Below are 27500 nucleotides of genomic sequence, written 5' to 3'. Positions count from 1 at the left end.
AATATTTTGTTCTCACTGATAAGAATGACAAACTTTCTCCTAAAGCCATTCCTTGTGCCTTTCTTGGCTATTCTGAAACCCAAAAAGGGTTTCGTTATTATGATATCAAAAGTGATAAATTGTATGTTTCCAGAAACGTGAGTTTTTTGGAAAATATTAGTGGATTTGAACGTTGTGACCCCCATAATGAAAATATGGATTATTCTTTTTTATTTGATTTACTGAATAAGGACGATGATACTAGTGATAATGAGTCAGATCAAAGTAACCCAAATGAATTTGAAACCGAGGAAAACATCTCCTTGCCTCCTTCGTCACATCAACCTATTGAATTACCTAGAGACCCTATCACCTACTCTCATAGAGATCAAAACAACTTTAGGAGTGCTCTTGACAGATATAATGATGCCAGTTCCAGTGCCTCTCAGAATGAAGTGATCCCTCGTAGAACTGAGAGAAGTAGAAGGCCTCCTTCTAGGTTCATTTCCTATGACTCTTTTTCACCAAGATATAGAGTCTGCCTTAGTGCCATCCACTCTTATATAGAACCTAGAAATTTTGAAGAAGCACGAAAGTGCCCTGAATGGATTAATGCCATGAACAATGAACTTGAGGCTCTAAGAAAAGCCAAAACCTGGGAATTTCAAAATCTTCCTAAAGGCAAGAAAACAATAGGGTGCAGATGGGTCTTCAAAGTAAAAACTAAAAGTGATGGATCCCTTGAAAGGTATAAAGCTCGCTTGGTTGCAAAAGGATATAGTCAAGAATATGGTATTGACTATGAAGAAACTTTTGCTCTTGTAGCTCGTATGGTCACTGTTCGATGTCTTATAATCGTTGCCTCTATCAACAAATGGAACATCTATCAAATGGATGTGAAAAATGTCTTTTTAAATGACGACTTAAGCAAAGAAGTTTACATGGATGTTCCTCCTGGAATGGAGACTCCTAAGGGAAAGGTGATTCGTCTTCAGAAAGCACTCTATGGCCTAAAACAAGCTCCCAAGGCTTGGTATGATAGATTTAACTCTGTTATGATTGAGAATGGTTTTTCCTCTTGTTTTACTGACACTGCTATATTTGTTAGAAAATCCAATGCAGGGATTGTAATTTTACTTCTGTATGTTGATGACATGCTCATCACTGGGAGTGATTCTAACGGGGTTAAGCGTATAAAATCTATCTTAAAAGATAAATTTGAAATGTCTGACTGTTAAAATGTAAACTGCAATATATATATATTATTTAATATTATTATATTTTCTTTTATTATTTTCTTTTTCTATTTTTTTATTTTCTTTTTTAGCATCTAGTTCAATAGAAACTAGATATTTTGATCCAGTCAAGTTCTTGCTGGAACTTGACTGTGCAAGTAGCTGTTGGACTGTAGTCCAACAACTATAATAAATGTTGTTGGACTATAGTCCAACAGCTATAATAATAAATGTTGTTGGACTGTAGTCCAACAGCTATATTAAGAGACGTTGGAATCCAACGTCTCTTTTTGGAGAGCTCAAAATGAGCTCTCCTCTCTCTCCCATTTTTTTGTATATATAGGGGTGAACCCCTTCAATGTAAATGACCATGCTTCTTAAGCATTTTGTTCATGAATAAAGTATTATTTATTTTTCAAGTGTTCTTCCTTTTATACCCTTTCAAGGGTCATGCTTGTAGTGTCTCCAATAGACACTTGTTTGTGAGTTATTTATGCATTTGTTGAAGACCACCATTTTATTACATGGTATCAGAGCTACGAAATCCTTAGATCTTGAAGTGCTTCTGCCTCGATTTCCGTGCCACATTTACAAAAGGTGTTTCATCACCTTGTTCTTGGCTCAAGAAGATTTGTTTGAAGAAAGGCGAACTTGTGCTACAAAAAAAAAATGGTTTTGTATCCTCTCTTATTCCTTTGTCTACTCTTTTTCTTTTCTTTTTATTTTTCTCTCTCTCCTATTTATTCCTCTCTTACCCTTGTAAAAGATGGATGACAATGATAAGATCACCATCATTCCTATGAAGCTAAATGATACTAACTATGTAATGTGGGCTTCGATTATGAAGCACCACATTTGGGGAAAAGGTTTATGGGGTATAGTGGATGGTTCCGATTTGGAACCTAAACTATCTCTTACCAAGAAAGAGGGTGATAAAGAGGTTCCTCTAACGGAAGAAGAGAAGAGTAAGGCGTTAGCCACTTATGAAAAGAAATGGAAAGAATGGAGGATAGGGCATGCAAAAATTATGTCATGGCTCATCAATAGCATAGACATTAAAAAATGCTCTAGTCTAGCTAAGTTTGAGCATGCCGATAAGGCTTGGGAATACCTCAAAAACATGTATTCCCTTAAAGATATTGCACATGTATGCAATTTACAAGATAAAGTTCGGACAATGACTCAAAAAGATAAAAATATTCGAGAATATTATAATGAGTTGTCCGAACTTTGGGAAGAGTTGGCTCTTCTTGAGCCCAAATGGCATTGTGCCGAAGACATCGAGCTTCGCCAAAAGCAACTCGATATGGAACATTTCTATCAATTTGTGAATGGTCTAAGGCCGGAGTTTGAATCCACCAAATCGGCCCTTTTACATCATGGAAAAATTCCTTCTATTGTTGATACTATAGAAGAGCTCACTATGGAGGAAAATAGACTTAGAAAAAGTACTCCAAAAGTTGATGATGACTCCGTTTTAGCTGTATCTAGACCGGAGAATCATACTCGTACTTACAAGCCGCCTCATTTTGGAAGGCAAAACGGCGACTCTGATAAAAGAAAAGTTATTTGTCATCATTGTCATGAACCGGGGCACTATAGGCCTCAATGTCCAAAGTTAAAAAGAAGAGAGGAAAAAAGAGTTGCATCTGTTGAATCTGAGTCAAAAGATCAAGATGCACCTGTGTCTATGGCTCAACTGATGGAAATCCTTCAACCTCTTCTCAAAGGGGTATCCTCCTCAACCGAAGCCTCAACTGGAGCGGCAGTTGCATCTTTCTCTGGTCCAGGTAACTTTCCTTGGCTTTTAGATTCTGGTGCTTCTTTTCATATGACCCCAAATGTTAATAGTCTATCTGAATGTCTTAAAAATAACTCAAGTGTGTCAAAGGTTTTTACAGTCGATGGCACATCTCTCGAAGTAAAAGGAATAGGATGTTTTGAAAATCTTCAAAAATCCAAAAGATTTTTTATCCCAGAAGTTAGATATATCCCTAAACTTAATTTGAATCTCTTGTCTGTCTCGCAAATATCTGATTATGGATGTAATATCTCCTTCTCTTCTCATGGTTGTTGAGTACAGGATCGCCAGTCAGGGAAGCTGATTGGGGAAGGCCATAGAGAAGAAGGACTTTATTACATGGACTTTTTGGAATTACCCAAGAATGCATTTTGTTATAATATTCAGAAATTAGAATTGGATTTATGGCACAAAAGGCTTGGCCATCCTCATATGTCTAAAATTCAATATTTTCCAAGTTTGGAAAAATTTTGTAATTCTGAAAATTTTTCTTGTAAAGACTGCATTCTTGGCAAAATGAAAAGGTTACCATTTCTTAGTAGAACTTTTGTTTCCTCACGACCACTTGAGTTAATACATTCGGATGTTTGGGGCCCCGCACCAGTTATTTCCAAAGGTGGTTATACATATTATGTCATTTTTGTTGATGACTTTTCTAGACATACTTGGATTTATTTTCTTAAACATAAATCTGATGTCTTTGCTAACTTCCAAATATTTCATAAAATGGTTAAAAATAAGTTTCAAAATGATATTTCTGTTTTTCGCACTGATTCAGGGGGAGAATTTATGTCCAACGAATTCAAAGACTATCTCAATTTACATGGTATTACACATCAAAGATCATGTCCACACACTCCACAACAGAATGGCCTAGCCGAACGCAAACATCGGCACATTATGAAAACTACTAGGACATTGCTAATTGCAAATCAAGTTCCAAAAAGTTTTTGGGCTGAAGCGGTCCTAACTGCCACCTACCTCATTAATAGGATGTCATCTTCCTCATTAAAGAATACAACTCCAATAGAAAAGCTTGTTAATTTAACTCCAGATTATTCTAGATTAAGAGTCTTTGGATGCAAATGTTTTGTTTTCACCAACAGAAATGATAAACTCTCTCCTCGTGCAATCTCATGTGCCTTTTTAGGATATGCTGATAATCAAAAAGGCTACAGGTGTTTCGATTTTCAAAATGACAAATTATATGTGTCAAGAAATGTATCTTTTTTGGAAAAAGAAAGCTTCTTTGAATTTGAAAAATCCAAGGATGTCACTGAATACTCGTTTTTAATTGATCCAACTTCAAAATCCAATGAATGTGATGTTGGATGTGACCTTGACAATGATCAAAGTCCTATTGTTGTTGAAAATGATGATAATGAAGAGCAAATCCATAGGGATGTTAGTCTACAATATTCAAGACGTAGAGAGCAAAATCTTCCATGTGCATTACAAAAATACTCTGAAGTCTCACCTAGAAGAACGTCTAGAATCTCTAAACCTCCAGAAAAATTTGTGTCTTATGAATCTTTTTCACCCACGTATAGGGCCGCCATTACATTAATACAATCATATGTTGAACCATCATCCTATTCTCAAGCAAAAAATCATATAGAATGGATAGAAGCCATGAAAATAGAATTGGATGCACTAGAAAAGGCCAATACTTGGACGATACAAGATATTCCTCCGGGTAAGAAACCTATAAGTTGTAGGTGGGTATACAAAGTCAAAACCAAAAGTGATGGGACCCTGAAAAGATATAAAGCCCGTTTAGTAGCAAAAGGATATGCCCAAGAGTATGACATCGATTATGAAGAAACATTTGCTCCTGTGGCCCGTATGACCACTGTTAGAACTTTAATAGCCTTGGCCTCCATTAGAACATGACCTATCTTTCAATTAGATGTCAAAAATGCTTTCCTGAATGGGAATCTCGTTGAAAAAGTATACATGGAAGCCCCACCTGGTATTAGTATCCCTAAGGGTAAAGCTCTTCGTCTAGAAAAAGCTCTTTATGGTCTTAAACAGGCTCCAAAAGCCTGGTATGACCGATTTAGTCATGTTATGCTTGATATTGGTTTTCAACCTTGTTTAACTGACACTGCTTTGTTTGTTAAGAAATCTGATGCAGGCATCATTATTCTTCTTCTCTATGTGGACGATATGATCATCACCGGAGGCGATAAACAGGGAGTTGCAAATATCAAATCTCTTCTTAAAACTCACTTTGAAATGACTGACTTAGGTTTATTAAGATATTTTTTAGGCATTGAAGTTGCTTATTCCCCTCGGGGGTATTTAATATCTCAATCTAAATTTGCTCTTGATATCGTTTCCAGGTCTGGAATTACAGATGATAAGAAAGTAGACACTCCAGAAGTTGTCAATGTTAAAATGAAAATTGATGATGGAGAACTTCTTGATGATCCTACTCCTTATAGACAACTTGTTGAGGCTCTTTCTTATCTTTCCATTACTAGGTCAGATATAACTCATGCGGTTCATACAGTCAGTCAGTTTCAGCATGCTCCCACCTCTGTGCACATGAGAGCAATTTTGTGTATTATTAGATACTTAAAATCCTCTCTTTCACGAGGACTCTTCTTGTCTGCTTCATCTTTATTAAATTTAATTGCATATACTGATGCTGACTGGGGAGGTGATCCCAATAATAGACACTCAACTACAGGTTTTTGTGTGTTCCTAGGTGAAACCTTAATTTCGTGGAGGTGCAAGAAGCAGCAGAAAGTCTCTCTTTCCTCTACCGAAGCTGAATACAGAGTCATGGCAACCACCACTATGGAGGTTGTTTGGCTCAGACGATTGCTAGCGGATATGAGAGCTAAAGCAACGCAAGCTTCAAAGATGTGCTGTGACAACAAAAGTGCGATCTACATTGCAAGCAACCGGACATTCCATGAGCGTACTAAACACATTGAGATGGACTGTCACTATGTCAGAGAGGAATACTTACATGGAACCATTGATCTGCCATATGTTACATCAGAATATCAATTAGCAGACTTCTTCACCAAGCCTCTCGCTGCTCCCAGATTTCACTTCCTCTTAGACAAACTTTCGCTCATTGTACCGTAAGTTTGAAGGGGAGTGTTAAAATGTAAACTGCAATATATATATATATATATATATATATATATATATATATATATATATATTATTTAATATTATTATATTTTCTTTTATTATTTTCTTTTTCTATTTTTTTATTTTCTTTTTTAGCATCTAGTTCAATAGAAACTAGATATTTTAATCCAGTCAAGTTCTTGTTGGAACTTGACTGTGCAAGTAGCTGTTGGACTGTAGTCCAACAGCTATAATAAATGTTGTTGGACTATAGTCCAACAGCTATAATAATAAATGTTGTTGGACTGTAGTCCAACAGCTATATTAAGAGACGTTGGAATCCAACGTCTCTTTTTGGAGAGCTCAAAATGAGCTCGCCTCTCTCTCCCATTTTTTTGTATATATAGGGGTGAACCCCTTCAATGTAAATGACCATGCTTCTTAAGCATTTTGTTCATGAATAAAGTATTATTTATTTTTCAAGTGTTCTTCCTTTTATACCCTTTCAAGGGTCATGCTTGTAGTGTCTCCAATAGACACTTGTTTGTGAGTTATTTGTGCATTTGTTGAAGACCACCATTTTATTACACTGACTTGGGTTTTCTAACTTATTTTTGGGGAATTGAAGTAGCATACTCTCTTAGAGGATATTTCTTATCTCAAACTAAGCTTGCTTCTGAGATCATTGACAGGTCAGGTATTACAGATGAGAAGCTTTGTGAAACTCCTGCGGTAGTAGGAGCAAAGATGAAAATTGATGATGGGGTTCCCCTTTTGGATCCTACACCCTACAGACAGCTTGTAGAATCTCTGATGTATCTGAGTATTACCAGACCAGATATATCCCATGCAGTCCACACTGCAAGTCAGTTTCAACATGCGCCTACATCTGTTCACATGAGTGCCATCTTACGAGTTGTAAGATACATAAAGGGTACTCTAAATAAGGGAGTTTTTATGTCCTCTTCTTCTGACTTAAAATTGATTGCTTATACTGACTCAGATTGGGGAGGTGACCCAAATAACCGTCACTCCACCACTGGTTTCTGTGTGTTCTTAGGAGACTCACTAATTTCGTGGAGATGGAAGAAGCAACAAAAAGTGTCGCTCTCCTCAACTGAAGCTGAATATCGTGCCATGACAACTACTACCATGGAGATTGTTTGGATTCACCCACTGCATCAAAATTGAAGGACCCACCAAGCTATGCTGCGACAACAAGAGTGCAATCTACATTGCAAAGAATCACACCTTTCATGAGCGGACTAAACACATCGAAATGGACTGTCACTATGTTCGTGAAGCATATCTCCGAGGAGTTATTGATCTCCCTTATGTCACGTCCGAATATCAGTTGGCAGATTTCTTTACTAAAGCCTTGTGCGCTCCGCGGTTCAACTTCTTTCTTGGCAAACTTTCGGTCATCTTGCCCTAAGTTTGAGGGGGGGTGTTAAATTATGTAATCAAACTTGTAATTTCGCATATATATTTTATATATATAAGGTAATACATATACATATATATAATATATGTATATGTATTTACCAATTATATATATAAAATATATATATTCCTAATAAGGGTAGTTTAGGAATTTTACACATTCTTTTTCGAGAATATGTTTTTGTATTTATTTTCTTTTTCTTTTTCTTTATTCCTTTTTCTTTTTATATTTAATGCATTGTACTTGCATTGGGAGGGGCCCAACCCACTAGTCGTTGGACCCCTCCAACGGTCACATTTGTGACCGTTGGAGGGGCTCCAACGACTATGTGGAGCCCCTCCCAAGGCCTTCTCAAAGCCCTATATATATGGGCAGCTCCTCTTGTATTTTCTTAAGGGATTTGGGATTATAGCCCAACCTCTTTAGTTGTTTATGAATTTTATGAGTGCATTTGCACATTTGTGATTCGGTGTGTTGTGCTTGTTGTGCACAAGTGTTCTTGGGTGTGTATGTTCACACATTTATTCTCAAGGTTATTGCGTTATCAACTAAAGTATCTTGTTGAAGATACTTTTACAGTTGTTCTGCTAGATGTTGATTCAGTCCCTTTTGTTTACTCGACTATATTACTTTTTCTAAAATGCGGTGTAATCAATAGATAGTGAGTTTCGCAGGCTTGATTCGTTCATGAGAATCGAACATATTGCTCCTTAGTTTTCTCATGAACATCTGTATTTGAATCATCTGTATGTGTTTTCTCTAGATGACTGAACATCGTAGTCATCTGTATTTGTTTTCTCTAAGTGACTGAATTTGATTCACAGTATGTAAATAAGTAAGATTATCGATCAATGGAAAATCTACTTGGCAATCAAATGTTATCATTGTTTTCGCTGAAGGGGACTGAACAGAAAGTTTGTTCGTTTCTTGTCATCAATGTTAATCTATGTTGTTGTTTCATCATATGATTCTGAAATTTAGTGTGATTAGCCCTGTATGTGATATCAGAGATATCTAATAAATGAAATCTATAGGTTCATAACAGTGTGTGTAGGGATTAGGAATCACCATGCTTATTTTATGGGACCGTTAAATTTATTTGGAAATGGATTGAAACATTTGATGTCTCTGAATGTACATACCTGGTTGAGGCTTTCTGATCCGTGTGTGTGCGTAGGGAATATTCTCATGTATTTGAAATTTCTGTTATGCATAATCTGTTGCGGGAAAAATACCGGAAACATGTATAAATGAGAATCTAGTTGGATTTATATTAAGTTGAAATTCAAGCTGACATTTACCTGCATATTCAGTTCCTAATTAGATGCCTATAGGTTGATGTTCGGTTCCATATGAAGCTGCATATTAGTTAGATGCTCAATGCCTATGTAACTGCATAGTAAATGTATGTTCAACTTCGTACAAAGTTGCATATCAAGCTGATATTCAATGCAAACTTAACTGCATATTAGGTTGTTATTCACTGGTACATGAAGTCATATATTAAACTAATGCTCAAATGCATATTTAGCTGCATAGTAAAATGATATTAAGGTTTATATACTAAGCTGCATAATTTAGTATGTTCAAATGCATATTTCTTAAAATGTTCCAATGCCCATTAAGTGTATATCATCTAGAAGGTTCAAATGGCCATTAAGATGTTTATTCTCCAATGTTCTTATGCATGTTAAGTTGTATATTTTTCTGAAGTACTATTGCCTAACACTACATATTTGCTGAAAGTATCAAATGCCAACTAAGTTGTATATCTTGTGGAATGTTCAAATGAGAATGTGTTCGGAGAAGAGTATCTAGTTGTATTACCAAATCTCTAAGATTACACTGCATGCTCAATAAAGGACATCAACAGTGTATTTGCTTGTTTAGCGGAGCTTTTAGTACATGCCACCCTGTGTTGGGATGTCACAAGTCAAAACCAAATGGTACGTGGTGTAAAGTTGCTATTGAAGAATAAATAATAATAATAATAATAATGATGATGAATGATGATCTGGTAACCGAACCTATGGGTCGGTTTGTTGTGGACATATGAATGTCAAGTCAGTGTGTTGTGGGTCATGCATAGACCATCGAAGTTATGATGTGAATCCACATGAAAATGAGAATATAATATTGTTGCCCGACTGGTTTAAAAGCACCGGGGCATTCGTGCTTGACTGGTTTAAAGGCACCGAAGCACTCCGAGTGGGTTTGTGCAATCAATATGAAGAGAAAAATTGGGATGTGTACCTTGGCAACATGACTAAGGTTGGGAACTTACTACTCTGGTAGTAGGAGGTAGATGGGGAAACGCCCCATACTTCGGGAAAATAATTAAATGAAAAGATTAACCCACTCAGATTCGGGCTTACCTTGGAGAGGGTAGGTGGTACAAAACTCCAGAGACGTGTTTATCTGTTTCGAGCTAAAGTGACTCGTTGGTCCCCAGTCATCGGAGTTAGGGGGACCCAGACTACCAATGTGTTCTACATGGTAGCTCTTTGTTCTTCTGCAGAAGTTAGGGATGCATCCTGTTTTGGTTTGGCCTTTGGGAGATTCTCTCGGTCACTGGCCGCTCCCTTGGGATTTCAGTCTCAGTTAGAATATTTAGGTTGATAAAATAACCTTGAATAATATACTCCCGAACGTTCTCTTCTGTAATGGTTGCCTCGGCCCGTGTGTACCCGCGGGATAAGATAAAATAATCATTATTTAGAACAATTAGGTATCACAGTGAATAGAGTCACTAAAAAGACAATTTAATATTCTTTCTAACATGCTTTATGTTCTAAGCGTGTGATGAAATGCAAATCCTGAAATGTCTAGATATGAAGTAATTGAATTCATATTGTTACTATTACCTGAAAGTTATGCATGTTACTGTTATTGTTGTTGCATAAAATCTTTACTTGCTTAATTATAGTTGTTGCATAACTTGCTTAATTACTTAGATATATGTTTGTTATTGCTATTGCATAGTCTGTTTTACGTGCTTTGGTATATGCTAAAGATTCACACTTGACACTCACAGCACATGCTAGACACATGATATACCTGCAAGAAAAAATTACAGTTTTCCTACTTAGACGTGGTAGTCTAATTCCAATCAATTTACTATTTTTCAGGTAAAGAATAAGGTTTATGAGCGGCTGCGGGATGAGGCTTCGGATCGAGATTTTTGGATTTATTGTTCCAGAGATCGCTTGGGTTCCTATTATGTTTTTAAAACTCTCATGTCATTATTCATTTATAAATGAAAGGAAATAAATGTGTTGGGTTTTCTCTCCACCGTAATGTCTCGAAATGCTTAACCCTATATTATTTCTTGTTTCCGCTGTTTAAAAAAAAATCTTCAAATTTTGGATTAAAATTTCGGGGCATTACAGATGCTATGTTAAGGATTGCAAAATGGGGTTCTACAGGGTACCAGTGATGGAGGTCTCTTCAGACTGGATATGCAGACAGAAGGATTGGATCATAAACATCTTAAAACATCTGCCTATGTTGGTGAAAGAACCTCTGTTGATCAGTGGCATAGACAAATGGGACATCCATCTTTTTGTATAGTACAAACTCTTTTAAACAAGCATCATTTACATTTTATTCATCAAACTTATAATAGTTTATGTGAGGCATGTCAAATGGGTAAGAGTCACAATCTACCCTTTGAATCATCTACTCATACAGTTCATGGACCACTAGATTTGATCTATTTTGATGTTTGGGGACCTGCTTTAGTTCCTAGTAGTAGAGGTTTTGCCTATTATGTTAGCTTTGTAGATGTTTTTTTCATATTTACTTGGATGTTTCTAATTTGAGGAGGAGAGTACCAGATTGAGTCTGAACATTTAAAAACGTGTGGTATTGAGCACAGAGTTACATGTCAACACACACATGAGCATAATGGATGTGTTGAAAGAAAACATAGACATATTGTTCAAACATGACTTGCTTTGTTAGCTCAGGCCAGCCTACCTCAAAAATATTGGGACTATGCTTTTATGACTATTGTTTATTAAATAAATAGATTACCATCTACAGTAACATATCATAAATCACCTTACCAGATATTTTTTCAAACTATTCCATATTACAAATTTCTTAAAGTATTTGGTTGTGCATGTTATCTATGTTTGTGTCCTTTTAATGCTCACAAGATTCAATTTAGGAGCAAAAGATGTGTTTTTCTGGTATACAACAATCAACACAAAGGATATTATTGTCTTGACCTTGATACTAGTAAAGTCATTGTCAGTAGAAATATGCAATTTGATGAACATGACTTCCCATTCAAGAATATCCCACAACCTCTGCCATCTCTTATACCCCCATCCCCTATACCAATTCTTGTTCATGTCCATGTTTTAGCTGTTGACCCACCCTTTGTGGATCCTACCCCACTCTTACCTGTTCATATAAATCCACCGAACCCCCCTAGTCTGGTCCAGACTCTTGTCTCCCCTTCTAACCCAGAACCATCACTTGTTCCCCCTACCCCCGTGTCTAGTGATTAAAACCCATCCTCCAAGCTTCATCACATGGTCACACGGTCCCAAACTGGTTCTTTGAAACCCAAGAGCCTTATGTGTGTCTTGTTATCCTATTCCTACTGCCTTACTGAATTTGTACAAGACACTGAACCTACCCATTTTTCTCAAGCCCAGAAAAATCCTATGTGAAGGCCATGGAGGATGAGTTTAATGCTCCACTTAAAAATGGTACTTGGTCCCTTGTTCCTCCTAAGCCTCATATTAATATTGTGGGGTTGCAAATGAAATTTTAAAATTAAACGACGGGCTAATGGTTCTCTTGAAAAATATAAGGCAAGACTAGTAGCAAAAGGATACAATCAGAAGGAGGGCATTGATTACTTCGAGACTTTTAGTCTCGTTGTCAAGCCGCTTACAATTTGTATTGTTCTTACTCTTGCGGTTACCTGGGGTTGGCCAATTAGTCAACTTGATATATGGCTCAGCCGCAAGGTTTTATTGATTCCAGACATCCAGACTATGTGTGCAAATTATCCAAAGCACTTTATGGTTTAAAACAGACTCCCTGAGCTTAGTACCAAAGACTCAAACTTTGTCAATTCCAGAGTGGACACCTCCTTGTGTTTATTCTTATTTATGTGGATGATATTGTTATTAGTGGCAATTCTTTGAAATATATTTTGCATATTATTCAAAGGTTGGGTGATGAGTTTGCTATTAAGGACTTGGGCCCCTTATATTACTTCTAAGAATTGAAGTTGTCAATACCTCTTCAGGTTTGTACTTATCCCACCAAAAATATATGTTGGATCTGTGGGACAGGACAATTATGGCTGGTGCCAAACCTGGTACTACACCCATGGCCTCCTCCAAGTTATCTCTTGGTGATGGTGATCTGTTTCCAAATCCAACACAATATCGTCAGGTTATTGGTGCTCTCTAGTATCTTACTCTCACTCAACCTGACCATGCTTTTGTTGTTAATAAGGTCTGCCAATTTATGCATTAGCCTACTACTACTCACTGGGTTGTGGTCAAGCACATTCTTCATTATGTTAAGCATACTCTTTTGTATGGGTTACTGATTCCAAAATGCTCTCAGCTCCAAAATTCAGCCTATTCTTATGCTGATTTGGTTGGCAATGTTGATGACAAAAAATCTACTGGTGGGTTTGCAGTGTTCTTGGGCCAATCTCTTATTTCTTGGACTGTTTGGAAACAACATATAGTTGCACGGTCTAGTAAAGAGGACGAATATAGGTCCCTATCCAATACAACTTCTGAAGTTCTTTGGCTCAGGTAAATTTTGTCAAATCTTCAAGTTCTGAATTCCTTTGTTCTGACTTTATGGTGCGACAATATTGGGGCCTCTTATCTCGCAACAAATCCTATCATAAATAGTCGTACCAAGCATATTGATATTGATGTGCACTTTATCAGGGATCATGTAACCAAAAAGCATATTCAGGTTCGTTATATTTCTTTTGTTGATCAGATAGTCGACGTTTTGACCAAGCCTTTGTCTACTGTCAAATTTGGCTTAATCAAATCCAAGCCCTAGGTCGTTGAGCTTGAGGGGGGCTATTATGAATAACATGGATCTCGATAAGAGGATTCCATAAACTCATGGGGGACGTCTAGATGAGGTTGATCTTCTTAATCATTCTCCAAATAAATATGATATTCAAGAAGATCAGTTAAAGAGGACTAATTCGAATGGGACTCTAGAAATATATGATAATAGGGCAAGTCAATATCAAGAAGAACAACTAGTCAAGAGGCATGAGAATCATGTCCAACCAAGTCAAGATCAAGGATTCAATCCCGACCGTCCAACACAAAAGGATAATTATCTACATAGTCCTAATTGTGTAAACCTCAATGCATCTGATATAGATCAAAATAAGGTCTTTTTGAGAGATCCGAAAACCATGTAAACTTACATATATTATATAAAGGCCCTCTCTCCTCTTAGGAAAAGTTGTGGGGACAGAGAGAGAGTTCTTGTTCGTGGACGTAGACCGCATTGGTCAAACCATGTTAAAACTTTGTTCGTGTGTTTGTGATTGCTTGTTTTATTTGACAAAACCTTAACCTATTCTCATAAAATTCATGGTGGGAGAAGATGGCTCATCAAAGGAAGTGAAAGAGAAAAGGCCCTATTGGACTACAAAAAAGCTCATAAAGAATGGGAGGTTGGTCATGCCAAGGTTCTCTCTCTATTCATGGGAAGTATGAATGAAGAGCCATGTGCCAACATCCTCGAATTTGATAGAGCGGATAAATCATGGGTGTCCATCAAACAAACTTAAACTCAAAAGGATGCCGCACATAAATGGGATTTAAGAGACTGCATCTACAATTGCAAGCAAGGAGATAAATCCGTTGGAAAGTAGTATGGTAATCTTAAAAGACTTTGGGATCAAATGGCCATGTTGGAGCCTATCGGGGAGACTCCTAATGATGCTCTTCAAAGGAAAAATCAAATTCTTGAAGAGCATTTTTTTCAATTCATGAAGGGTCTTAGGACCAACTATAAACAAGTGTGGTCACTATCATTTATCGCAAGAAAATTCCACCTCTACATGAAGTTTTGGTTGAAGTATGCACAGAGGAGACAAGATTGAAAACATTCAAATCCAAAGATACCAAAGATAATGTGTTGGTCATTTCTAGACTCGAAGCCAACACAAATTCGTACAAACCCCCTCATTTCACCAAGACTCATTTCGGGAGGTCACATAATGCTGATGGAAGAAAGAAGAGCATTTTCCATAGTTGTGGAGAACTAGGGTACATCAAACCCTACTGCCCAAAGTTCAAAAGAAGGGATGAGAGGAAGGTGATGTCAGTAGATGCATCCCAAGATGACAAGAATGGAACTAATGGAGATTTCAAATCCATTGGAACCATGACATTGCCGCAATTGGTGAAAGTTCTAGAACCGCTTCTCAAAAACTCATCTTCCATCATGGGTGTCACAGTTTTTTCCTCCTCTCCTCACGGTAAGGTTTCTTGGTTCTTGGATTCCGAAGACTCCTTTCACATGATCCCAAACGATTCTTTGTTAGCCGACTGAAGACATGTTTTAAACGTTGATGGTTCTTCTCTTGACATAAAAGGAATTGGGAATTTAAAAAAAAATTCAAACATCTTCATTCCCAAAATTAGATTTGTTCCAAAACTTAACCTGAACTTACTTTTCGTTTCACAAATTACCGACAATGATTGTGGTATATCTTTCTCATTGGACCGATGTTAGGTGCATGATCTTCAGTCCGAGAAGCAAATTAGGGAAGACCATAGGGAGGGATCTCTACTACATGGATCGATTGATTATTCCAAAAGACACCTTTCGTTACAATGTACAAAATATGGATATCTTTTTGTGGCATCAAAAGCTAGGACATCCTAGCACATCCAAATTATCCAATGTACCTTATTTCAAAAAAAATTGTAATGAAAACTTTTATTGTACTGGTTGCATTATTGGTAAAATGAAAACTCTATCTTTTGAAAAAATGAATTTTCTCTCCACTAAACTACTTGAATTAGTGCACTCAAATGTTTGGGGTCCGGTTCCCATTGTCTCAAAAGGTGGTTATGTCTATTATGTGATTTTTATGGATGATTATTCTAGATAAACTTGGATTTACTCTCTTAGGCACAAATATGAAGTTTTTGAATCTTTAAAACTTTTCACAACCTTGTTAAGAACCTATTTAAAACTAATATATCTATCCTTCGCTCGAACTCAGAGGGAGAATTTATGTCAAATGATTTCAAAGAATATTTAGAAACTAACGATATTTTGCATCAAAGATCTTATGCTAATACACCTCAACAAAATGGGTTGGCTAAAAGAAAGCATAGACACATAATGAAAAACAATAGAACTCTTTTTATTTCAAAACATGCTCCAAAAGAATTTTGGGCCGAGACTACTCTTACCATCGTATATCTCATAAATAGAGTCTCTTCTACCAAACTTCAAAATATTTCTCCCTTTGAAAAACTTTACAAAATTTTCTCCGATTACTATGTGTTTTTCTTATATGTGGTGAAAACCAAAAAGGATTTAGATGTTATGATTTCAAAAATGATAAACTTTATGTTTCAAGGAATGTCTCATTTATAGAAAAAAAGTTTTTTTTATCAAAATGTGCCTAAGAAAGCTAATGATTATTCGTTCTTGTTAGAATTGCTACCTAAGAGTAATGATGAATGTTTGATTGATAATGTTATTAATAAAGAACCACAACTCAATATCTAGGTTGATGAAAGTAATGACATGGTTAGAAGTGAACCAATGATTATTCAAAATAGTAGGCGAGGAAATGATAGACAACCTCGTGCCCTAAAAGATACTCCAATCTAGAGGCACAAGAACAAAGTACCTTTAGCAGATCTGATAGTCTCTAAACCACCTCATAGATTTGTGTCATATGAATCATTTTCTCCTCAATATAGATCATGTCTAGCTAAAATTCTTTCCTATTTTGAACCTACCTCATACAACCAAGCTAAAAATTACTCAAAATGGATATATGCTATGAATGGTGAATTAGAGGCTCTTGAGAAATCTAAAACTTGAGAAATAAAAGACCTACCTAAAGATGAAAAGACCATATGTTGTACATGAGTTTAAAAAAGTTAAAACCAAGAGTAATGAAACCTTAGAAAGATACAAGGCGGCTAAATGTTATTCACAAAAGTATGATATAGATTATGATGAAACATTTGAACCTGTAACTAGGATGACCTCTGTTAAAACCCTCATAGTTGTGGTTGTTGTTAAGGGATGAGTCATTTATCAAATGGATGTAAAAAATGTCTTTTTAAATGTTGAACTAAAACAAAAAGTTTATATGAATCCACCTCCTATATTTGAGGTTTCATCTGGAAAGGTACTTCATTTAAGAAAAATGTTGTATGGTTTAAAAGAGGCTCCTAAAGCCTGGTATGATAGGTTCAATTTTGTTATGATTAAACTTTGTTACAAATCTTGCTATACTAACATTGTTATGTTTGTTAAGAAATGTGATGCAGGTATTGTTGTTTTACTTCTCTATATTGACGATATGATCATTACTAGAGGGGGGACAAACAAGGAGTTATATCAAAAGTGTTCTAAAAAAACTTTAAAATGGCTGACTTAGGGTTTTTCATATTCTTTTTAGGAATTGAAGTAGCTTATTCTACTTGTGGGTATTTACTAACTCAATCCAAGTTTGCTACTGAGATTATTGACAGGTCTATAATTACTTATGAAAAGAGGGCGAACATTCTAGAAGTAATCAATGCCAAGATGAAGATGACGGATCACCTCTGGAGGATCTCACTCCTTATCGTCGAATGATTAGAGTGCTTACTTATTTGACAATTACCCGACCTGACATAACTCATGCATAAAATATTGCGGGTCAGTTCAAGTACTTTCCTGCTACTGTGCATATGAGTTTTGTGATGAGAATTATTAGATATTTAAAAAATTATGTTTTTAAGGGTCTTTTGTTGTCTTTTTCCTCCTCACTTGATTGCATATTCTGATTCAGATTGGGGAGGAGATCCCAATGATAGATGCTCAACTACTAGTTTTGTATCTTTTTTGGTGATTCACTAGTGTCATGAAAGTTCAAAGAGCAACAGAAAATGTCCTTATCATCAACAAAAGTTGAATACCATGGTATGTCTACTACGACATCAGAGATCGTGTGGTTGGGAAGGTTGCTTGAAAATATGGGGGTTCATTTATAAACACCTTCAAAATTATGTTGTTACAACAAGAGCGCTATCTATATAGTTGGCAACCATACATTTAATAAAAGAACTAAACACACTTAGATGGATTGCCACTATGTTCGCGAATAATACTTAAAGAAGACTATCACCTTGCCCTACGTTTCATCGGAATATCAGTTGGCCGACTTCTTCACCAAGGCGCTTCTGTCTCCTTGATTTCACTTCCTCGACAAACTTTCAGTGATATCATCGTAAGTTGGAAGGGAAGTGTTAATTTATGTCTTTTTTGTAAATATATATTAATATGTATATGTGTTAATATATATATATATATATTATAAGGATTTGTGTATTTTTGTATATACTTTTGTTGTATTTTTCTTTGTTTTATTTTTATTATTTTATTGTAATAGGTAGTTCCCCTTAGGGGCACTTTTGTATTTCTTTTATAGTTGTTCGGGCTAGCCCAACGGCTAGTTGAGCTCCCTCTCTCCCTTAGTCTCGTGTATAGGTGGGAGCTAACCCACACATTCTTATGCTTTTCTTAAGAATTTTTAGATAATAAAATTATTTATTTTTATGTGGTGTAGCCCTTGAGTGGCTTGTGTTTGTGTTATCTTTCATGATTTTGTTTTTGCCCATAAGTGGCTTTTTGTATTTGTCCACACATTTGTAATTGTGTAGCCCTTAGTGACATCTATTTGTGGACTCTTATTTCATTACACAAGGACAACATCCATTTTTCATGGATTCAGTGTGCACCAAGGTCAATGTCAATTTTTCATGGATTCACTGACATAAACTACATTAATCCTAGACTCTTTTCAAAACACTAAATGTACTGTTTATTTCTTTAGGCTTGTTAGGAAAGAATGTGCATTCTGTACTTAAGGATGAGCATCCTCTTTAGTCTAAAGGCATAGCATCAACATCCCTCCAGTGAAGCTTAACAGGGTTCTGAGTTCCCTTGATCCCTTACCAGCGAAATATCAATGTAGGACCCTGGAAAAAATTTCTTTTTGTAAGATGAATACAATTTTATTTCAGCAAAGAGCAATGAGATATCATCAAGTACAGAAAAGTAGACAGAAATAACAACAAATAACAGTAAAAAAAACCCAGTCTATCCGAACCAATCCATGAAATGTCACATTCCGGCTGTTTAGAGAGAGCACATGTCAGTTTCCTTTTGAATAGCGTGGTGATAATCAGTAATGTTCCCTTGAACAGCTTATCATTGCTATCAAGCCATGTGAATCACCAAGACACCATCAACCATTGTTTCCATAATAATCTCTATTTCATATGAGAGGGAATTAGGTTAGCTTCAGCAAATTTACATGAAAATATTGGCCTCTGTCCCCAGTTTACACAGTTCATTCATGACTTGTATGATTCCAGAATTATTTCCTGAAGCAGTAAACATAACTTCCATATCACTTTTGAAAAATCTAAATTTCCCAAACAATGAGCTCTTTTTCAGTCTATAATTATGCCATGAAAAGGCCTTAGACTTCTCCATAAGCCAGAAGGCACAAATGTTTTCTATAGGAGACACTTTTACTATATTATCTGCGTACACATTTATTAAAGTTAGACATTTGTCATGCCATAATCTGGTTCCTATTCATGAACAGATAAGATTGATAGACAACCAATACAAGGTCCTCGAGGGTACCATGGGCAACCACGTAAGGTTTCCAATCCACATACCCTAAGAAGGTATCACTTGTTTATACCAGATTCAATCACATCTATAGTATATTTGATCATCTGTTTTGCCAAAACCAAAAGCAGCTATCGAACAGTATTTAATACAACTGATCCTATTATAACTAGCAATAGCAACTAAACTCTCCCACGATATTGTTTCATTTTGTTGATCAGCAGCAAGGCCAATTTTAGATTCTTGATGCAGTCAGTTAATGGTATAGGCAAAAATATGGAGAACCCCAGTCCATCTGCCATTATACATTTATAGTTTCATTCAATCCTTCTGTTTTGCTTTGGCAAGAAAAGGTAGAGGCATGAAAACTCATCCATTTCCATTTTCCACAAGGAAAAAGAGAAATAGCTAGATGTGTAATCCATGATCCTCTTCCCCAATAAAAATAAGACATACTAGTGGAGATTATATTTAGAAAAAAAAAACTTACAATACCTTACTGAAAAACAGAAAAAAAATTATCCCAATATACAAGAATAATGGCATAACATTATTTTCATATGTATGAGATAAAAATTGCATTTTTGCGAGAACATGCAAGCACACTCATTCCAATAATCTAATGGCCCGAATAATAAAGTATGCATCACTCTATCAATTTTAACGGGTTTTCACACATAACCGCTACCCGGTTGAGTACATGACAACCCTTTACGAGAATTCAATTCTATAACCAATTCATATATGAGATGAGCATTTTATAATTAGATCCATAGTCAAGACACTTACATGAAAAGGATACATAATCCCATGTGTGCGATGAACAATAGTCAGTGAGACTCGATCATGCTTGGGGATTTTCAAAGTAAATGCAACGGAACTAACCTTATAGTTCTTATGTTACAGGTTCCAGAAAACAAACATTCCATGAAATAATGCATTCTCTTGAAAATAGTAAATTGAACTAACTTTGCAAACATATTCTCGCATTTATTATTCGGCATGAAATGATACTCACTACTATCATATTTTTCACCTTTATCTATGTCATGGTCAAGATCATGCATTCTTGATATGTATTTAGTTGAACTTATGCATCTTCAATCATATGCGACAAATTAACAATCATTGTTTGTGTTAATTTGGAACTCGCCGTTTGAGACCTATATAATTCATTTTGAATATATATACTTTGTTTATTTTGTATTTTACTTTCTTCTCTGGGTTAGGGTGTACGCTTTCGTACCCCATTGTTTGTACACCCTCATGGCATATGACTCTTCATAAGTGCTTCCATGGCATTATAAGGGTCATGCAAGGCCGTAGCGACATTTTTATCTCTTAAAATATTTTACCATGAAAATTTTATCTTTTGACCATACCTAGGTTGTAATGAGACATTGACAAGCCAATATTTCGTGGCTGCCACCACAGGCGGGTGAACAGGGTAGCATACCCTACTAGTCATCGACGGTTGGTGAGGAGCTGGGATCGTTTGACCCCAGTTTGTTGTGTCTACAAGGGTGCAGCGGCAGCTGCCTTTCGACTCCATGCAGCAGACCCAGTTTGCCATGTTCACAGGCACTTAGCCACCCGAACAGAGGCGACCTACCGTGCATAGTCAGTCCCAGCGGTTTGCCCTTTTTAAACTCATATACATATATAGGTCTGCAGCCATGACAGACCCCTATCGGTCTGCAGCCAGCCACTAGCTGTGGCCTACAGCACACCTGCAGTGCCGACATCACCCAGCAATGCCAGCAGCGCCCGCCTTCCTCGGACCACATCAGATCAACCCGGGTCAGCAGGGCAGATTGACCACAATGGTCTGGTCCGTCCATGTTTGCGAATACACCCGAACACGAGACGGGGGTCAAACCGACCCCTACCCATTCTCCGCACCAATATATACCCATGTTTAAAATATTTAACGTGGCACTCTAGTACCACTTCCTATATAATAGCTCAAAAGAAAACCAATTTTGAAATGGTGCTTAAACAATCCAGCACATTACATGAAAAGGCATACCCACAGTTGAGGAATTTTTTTTTTGATATTTCTAAGAATAATGCAGCAGGTCAATCAGTGTATACAAAATTCAAAAAGGATGATTCAAATACCACTATCATGTATAAACATTCACTGTCTTATGTCAGTTTGCTAATATGCCAAAAAGATAACTGAATGTGCATGAAATCCAAAACAACTTTAATATATATATACCAATGTCTATAAATCAACAATCTCGGCTATGTCGTGGTCACGCATGTAACATAATTTAATGTCCCTTCTTTATAAACATAAATTGACGTGCTTCATAATATGATCACATTATATTTTTACAAATAGAAAATAATGTTCTTTCCAACATGAACAAATCAATATGTGTGACTTCTAGTTTTATCCGCCCATCCAAACCGATTCAACATTTTCCCTATGAACAACTCAATATGCATGAATGTGGTTCTTTACAGATAGGACAATTCAAAAACTTATTTGAACAGGTTAGATACAAATAGTCAGGTAATGGACTCAAGGGTGTATTATTATTATTTTAACTGTGCAATAAAAACATGACAACAACATGTGTGAATCTGGTTTTATAAATCGCACCAGTCAAAAAAAATTATATGAACAGATTGGATAGGGATAATCAAATGATCAAATCAAGGCAATACAGGTATATATACATATTTTTTTTCCACATGCATCGATAGTTTCCTATCTCGAGTATACATAGAGACCTATTAAATATCAAAACTGGTTGAGGATGCAGATTCAATCTGGAGGTCTAGATCGCTTGTATGCAAAAATTATTCTAGACTTCATTGACTATGCAAATCCGCATTTTCTCTAGATCTGCATGTTCATCTAGAGGTTTGGATCCATCTATGCTTATTCCAGATGGTCTACGATTTGGTGGGTTCAAGTACAACCACACGCAATGGTTTAACCAAATCTGAAAACAGTCATGGCTAAGGCCCAAGGCTGCAAAAATGTATGTTTTCCCCGCTTATATCCGAGAGGGATGCAACGTACTAGTACTACACGGCATCAAGCACATACATACAGACATAATACCCCTTACCTTGGTTCGGAGAATCGAGCCCGTGGACGACTTTGCTTCCTTCCTTCTCGGTTGGAGCTTCACTTAAGGTGAGGAAAGAAGATCCACACAACAACAATAAGGGTCTTTGGTGGGCTTAGAGAGGGGAGAGAGAGAGAGAGAGGGAATGGTGTCAATGGCTGAAATAGGAAAAAAACGTGAAGAGAGGAAGCTGAAACCCCTCAAACTCGATTTTTGTAAAGTCCCTTCTCCTTCCGTTTTTTTTTTCTTGAAACCGTCCTCCCTCATTCAATGCCCCTTGTAATACCCCCCTTCCTTTTCAAAATTCGTGGGAATGGAAGCCTTACCAAAGAAAAATGGTTGGGTTTCCCCTTTGGGAAATTCGTCGAGCCCCCTCTTACCTTGAAAACGTGTTTTCCTATTAAAGTCACTTTAATGAGGAGTTACTAAAAAAAAATCGTTGGTTATAAAGTATTTCTGCAAAAAGTATCCCTGGCGCACCGAGGGATTTAAACTGGGGTTCTCCTCCCTAAGGGGTAACGAGCCCCACCAGTGCGCTATAGTTGATTTCATTGCAAACTCTTGCAACATTATTCTATTAACCTCTTATAGGCAGATTGTCTTCATTGAAAAATTGACGTCTTTAGCAAAATTTTGGCACGTTAGAGGATTCGAATCAGAGTTCTCCTCCCTTAGAGGCAACGAACCTCACCAATGTGTCGATTTCAACTTAGTTGCAGTATGGGTCTTTATTAATTCTTTTATATACGAATTTGTTTTTTGATGAGTCTCAAATACCAGTTGGATCGAAAATTATATTTTAGATCTTCTAATCTTTCTAACTACATTTCCGGATCTTGATTGAAATTCGACCATATTTGGATCCATTGAGATCCAATTGGATTCTAATTGGGTTTCAAATCCATCCAGGATCTAAATCCATTCGTCATATCCGAATCCAAATACTGGAACCATTTGATCCAGTTTGGATACAAGATCCATTTGGATCAAATCCATATCACATTACCGTATTTATTTTGCAGAATTTTAACATTTATTTATTTTGATAATTATCAAAATTTTGTGGGTTTTACACATGGACTCAGCAACTCGTCAATTCAGAACTAAGACTACACCAACCAGTTCTGACCCGATTCATTGAGTCAAACCGGGATTTGTACCGGTTCATTCTGAGGCAAATCGATTTTAAGGTAATAAAAACCTTTTTCGAATGGTCTCGACAGTCAAGACCTTTCGTTTTCTCGCTCTGGAGTCCAGACGAGCCCTAGCATCTCTCTTTGTCAACGACGTCAGCGACAACCGCCGACAACCACCAGCACTACCGATAGCCAGGTTCTCTCTCTCTCTCTCTCTCTCTCTCTCTCTCTCTCTCTCTCTCTCTCTCTCTCTCTCTCTCTCTCTCTCTCTCGCCCAGATATTTTGTAGTTTTGTTCGTTTATGCTTTGATTTAGTGAATTTGCCACTTGGAGTTTGATTATTTGCATTCACATTATAGAAACATAGTGTTACATTCAATATTTAAAGTATTACCAAAAAACACAAAAATTTTAGGTATTAATCCGTCCGAGTTAGTGAGTTGACCCGCTAACCCGCGAGTCAGGGGTCGGGCGATCCAAGACCGAGTCACGAGTTTGACAACTATGGACACCATGAAGTTTCTTTATACATGGAAAAATCTAACTTTGGCATGTTGATGTCCCAAATGAAATCATTATGAGGGAGGGAAAAAATCAGACCTAAGGCCACGATCTATTACACGCCCCAGTTCTACAGCAGCTTCCCCAAGACGCCCTGGTTCAAATGAAGGATCAGCCATTGGCGAAAATTCAATAAATATTGAAAGAGTGCCTTCATTAGGTCTATCTCGATAAGGTTGGACCAACTGAGCAGTCACAAAGGCCATTATATGTGTTTGACCAAGCTGCACCTCAGCCATACCATCATTCCTACAGGTCCCAACATAAAATAATAAGTCAATTTATAAAGAACCTTACATTCAATTTGCCAAGGAATAAATCTGATAAAGAAAACAGCAAGCATTAAATACAGAGGGAACAGAGGAGGACTATGTAAATGCTTATATATAGCAACACGAGGTACCTCCAACACGGAAGATTAGACCGTATCTGAAACAAAATTGAAACAAAATGTGAAGGACCATAACTTAAAAACAGGACAGGATATAGCTAAAACTAAAAGCAGGATTTTCTGATGCATCAAGACCGTAACAATTTGTGCCTTAATGTACAATAAGGAACTGTACTCAACACCAATTTCCTCGATGCAAGCACAATGCTAGAGCTGTTTGATACCTGATGATTGTATTGACCAGTTGCCTTGCTCGCAGGGCAATACAAGTTCTCATTTAGATCATCCACCTTGTCATCAGTCTGTCGTGTTTGTGGCCATTTCTTTGCAAAGCTTCTGTGGGTGAATGAGGACTTTAAGAGTCAAGCATAGTCTGAGTGTTTACCTTCTTCGAGCTAATTTGAATTCACAGACTTGCTTCCAGTACCAAAATCAGACTGATAAAACTATGTATACTGTTACCTTAAAGAGGTCTGCCTGTTAACTGCCTTACATCAATAAAATGATGAACCAATCATCATTCAACAGACCGAGGATTGGCTACATATTGTTATTTTAGTGATTTTACATCATGCAGGTCTGCTTCAGAAGCATAAGTGAGTCTATTAATTGCACTTTTGAAGAGTGTGGGCTTTTTCGGCCGGTACCAGTTCCGAAAAGGGTATTTTTGGCATCCAAATATCCAGCTCACATCTTTAATCGTAAAGGTATTCTTCCTTAAGTAGGATTGCTATGCAAGTTCATATACATGAATGCTGCTATATATGTACCTTTAGTAAAATATGTATGTAACTATGTATGCACATAACCAATATTATCAAAAATACAATTTTCTTTACACTGTTTTACAACTTTAATTTGAAAAACAGATACAATTATAAGTACAAAAACATGTGCATGTGCATCTGAGTTTATAAGTTGCTAGATAAGGAAGACTGATTTGCTAGAGACGCATGATCCAGCACAGAGATCACACGTCATAACCTAAAGTAGCGATTAACACTTTGTCCCCCCGTTTTGCTTTTTATTTTGACAGACCTTCACTCTTCAACTTCTCTACAATGTTCCAAACGATCTCACAGCACAACCTCTGCTGTGAAAGTTCCTTGTGTTGAGTGAATCCATCAAGGTCTCTTAGGGTACTATAAGGACTGTCACATTATTTAACATCCAAAAGAGGTTTTTTCTTAGTTTCTCTTCGGATTGTTGCGGTTTGGATACTTCTTTATTTACAATGATGCGATGAAATGCAAACTACATTTCCGGCGAATTTCGTTGTTGGCTGATTACCTTCATAACCCACTGAAATAACACAAAAGAAACCAACCCTTTAACGTTCACAGATTTTCTATACCAGGAAGAAATATAGAAACCCAAATTCGTTAACAATAGGATACTCATAATGGAGCAGGGATATAGTTTTCCTACTACAGAGCTTACAAATTACACTACCAAAACCACTATCAAAACAGAGAAAAATTGCAGGCGCCAAAGCATGATGAAAACAACCCTGCTGGAGAGCACTCACCTCCCGAACTTGATCGACAACCGGCGGTAATCGAAGGGGCGGCGTCCATCGATCCTTAGGTCCGAAACCAGCGCGGTCTCGATGAACTTCTTCTCGTTCACGGTCATATGCCAAGCGTTCGCCAATCGTTGCTCCACGATTCACTCCACCTATCGACCATTCAATTGAAAAACGCAGCAAAAAACGAACACGAATAGACTCGACCTTGTATTCCACAATGAGAATGCCAGAATCGATAAACCAGAAGTGAAATAAAAAACAGAACAAGAAGAAGACGAATGAATGAATAAAAGAAGCCAAACCTCAAGAGAAGCCCACCGTCTGTTGGAGCACATCCGCCGGAAAGGAAGAAAGGGATGTCGGAGTTCGGGTTCGTTTTATAGTGCTTTCCTTTTTTGCTCTAGGCCGCGCCCAGTGCTCACGCCTGTGGGTATCCACGGGTCGGGTTTGACCCGGATCAGAACAGTAGCAAACACTATAGGGTTAGGGTCTTGGGACACGTTTGTGTGCCACTAAACCTGGGGTTCCGCGGGCCCCACCCAGGGCCGGCTCAAGAGAAGTTAGGCCCACGCATATTTCATTCAACAACAACAACGCCTTCATCCCAAACAATTGGGGTCGGCGATATGAACCAAAAAGAAAATCATTTTGGGTCCTCCACATGAATCCTTCTCCTCCAATCATTTTTATCCAATGTCATGTCCTCGGTGAGGTTCAAAGCATTCATAACCTTTCTTATCATCCACATCCAAGTCTTCTTAGGCTTACACCGACCTCTTTTAACTAATATATTTTCCCATTTCTCCATCCTTCTAACCGGAGCATCATTAGGCCTTCGTCAAATATGCCCAAACCATCGTAAACGATTCTCACTCATCTTATTTTCAATAGGTGCAATGCCTACCTTCTTACGTATTTCCTCGTTCTGAATCTTATCTTTTAGTGTCTTTCTACACATCCATCGAAGCATATGCATCTCAGTTACACTCATTTTTTGAAAATGATGTCTCTTGGCAGCCCAACATTTCGTACCATATAGTAAAGTGGGTCTAATTGTCGTCCTATAAAACTTTCCCTTCAATCGCAATGGCACTCTACGATCGCACAACAATCCAGTTGCACTTTTCCATTTCATCCACCAATCAATTTCTCTATTCTTTTGAATGATAGATCCCAAATATTTGAAACAGTCATCCACCGCTATTTCTTGTTCACCAAGCGTCACTACACTCTCATCACTACTTCATTGCTTACTAAACCGACATTCCATATATTTTGTCTTACTCTTACTCAACGTAAAACCTCTTGCTTCCAAAGTTTGTTTTCATAATTCTAACTTAGCATT

General features: G+C 37.0%; 1 protein-coding gene across 1 annotated transcript in view; it reads right to left on the bottom strand.

Moving 5' to 3' along the window:
- The window catches only part of LOC149836666 (exosome complex component RRP45B-like), a 33861-nt gene extending 7590 nt beyond the window's left edge, over positions 1–26271 (bottom strand). Inside the window, exons 1-4 of the mRNA XM_090005508.1 lie at positions 26156–26271; positions 24852–24963; positions 24640–24665; positions 24276–24485 (exon numbers count right to left, since the gene is read on the bottom strand). Coding sequence (XP_089861634.1) covers positions 24276–24485; positions 24640–24665; positions 24852–24963; positions 26156–26262 — 455 coding nt within the window. The 5' untranslated portion in view covers positions 26263–26271. The remainder of the gene's footprint in view (positions 1–24275; positions 24486–24639; positions 24666–24851; positions 24964–26155) is intronic.
- Between the last annotated feature and the right edge of the window lie 1229 nt (positions 26272–27500).

Source organism: Nuphar pumila, chromosome 5 (genome assembly GCF_984573655.1).
Source record: "Nuphar pumila chromosome 5, dmNupPumi1.hap1.1, whole genome shotgun sequence".
NCBI lineage: Eukaryota > Viridiplantae > Streptophyta > Magnoliopsida > Nymphaeales > Nymphaeaceae > Nuphar > Nuphar pumila.
Note: the sequence above shows the minus strand (reverse complement) of the source record. Positions and strands in the feature narration are given on the sequence as shown.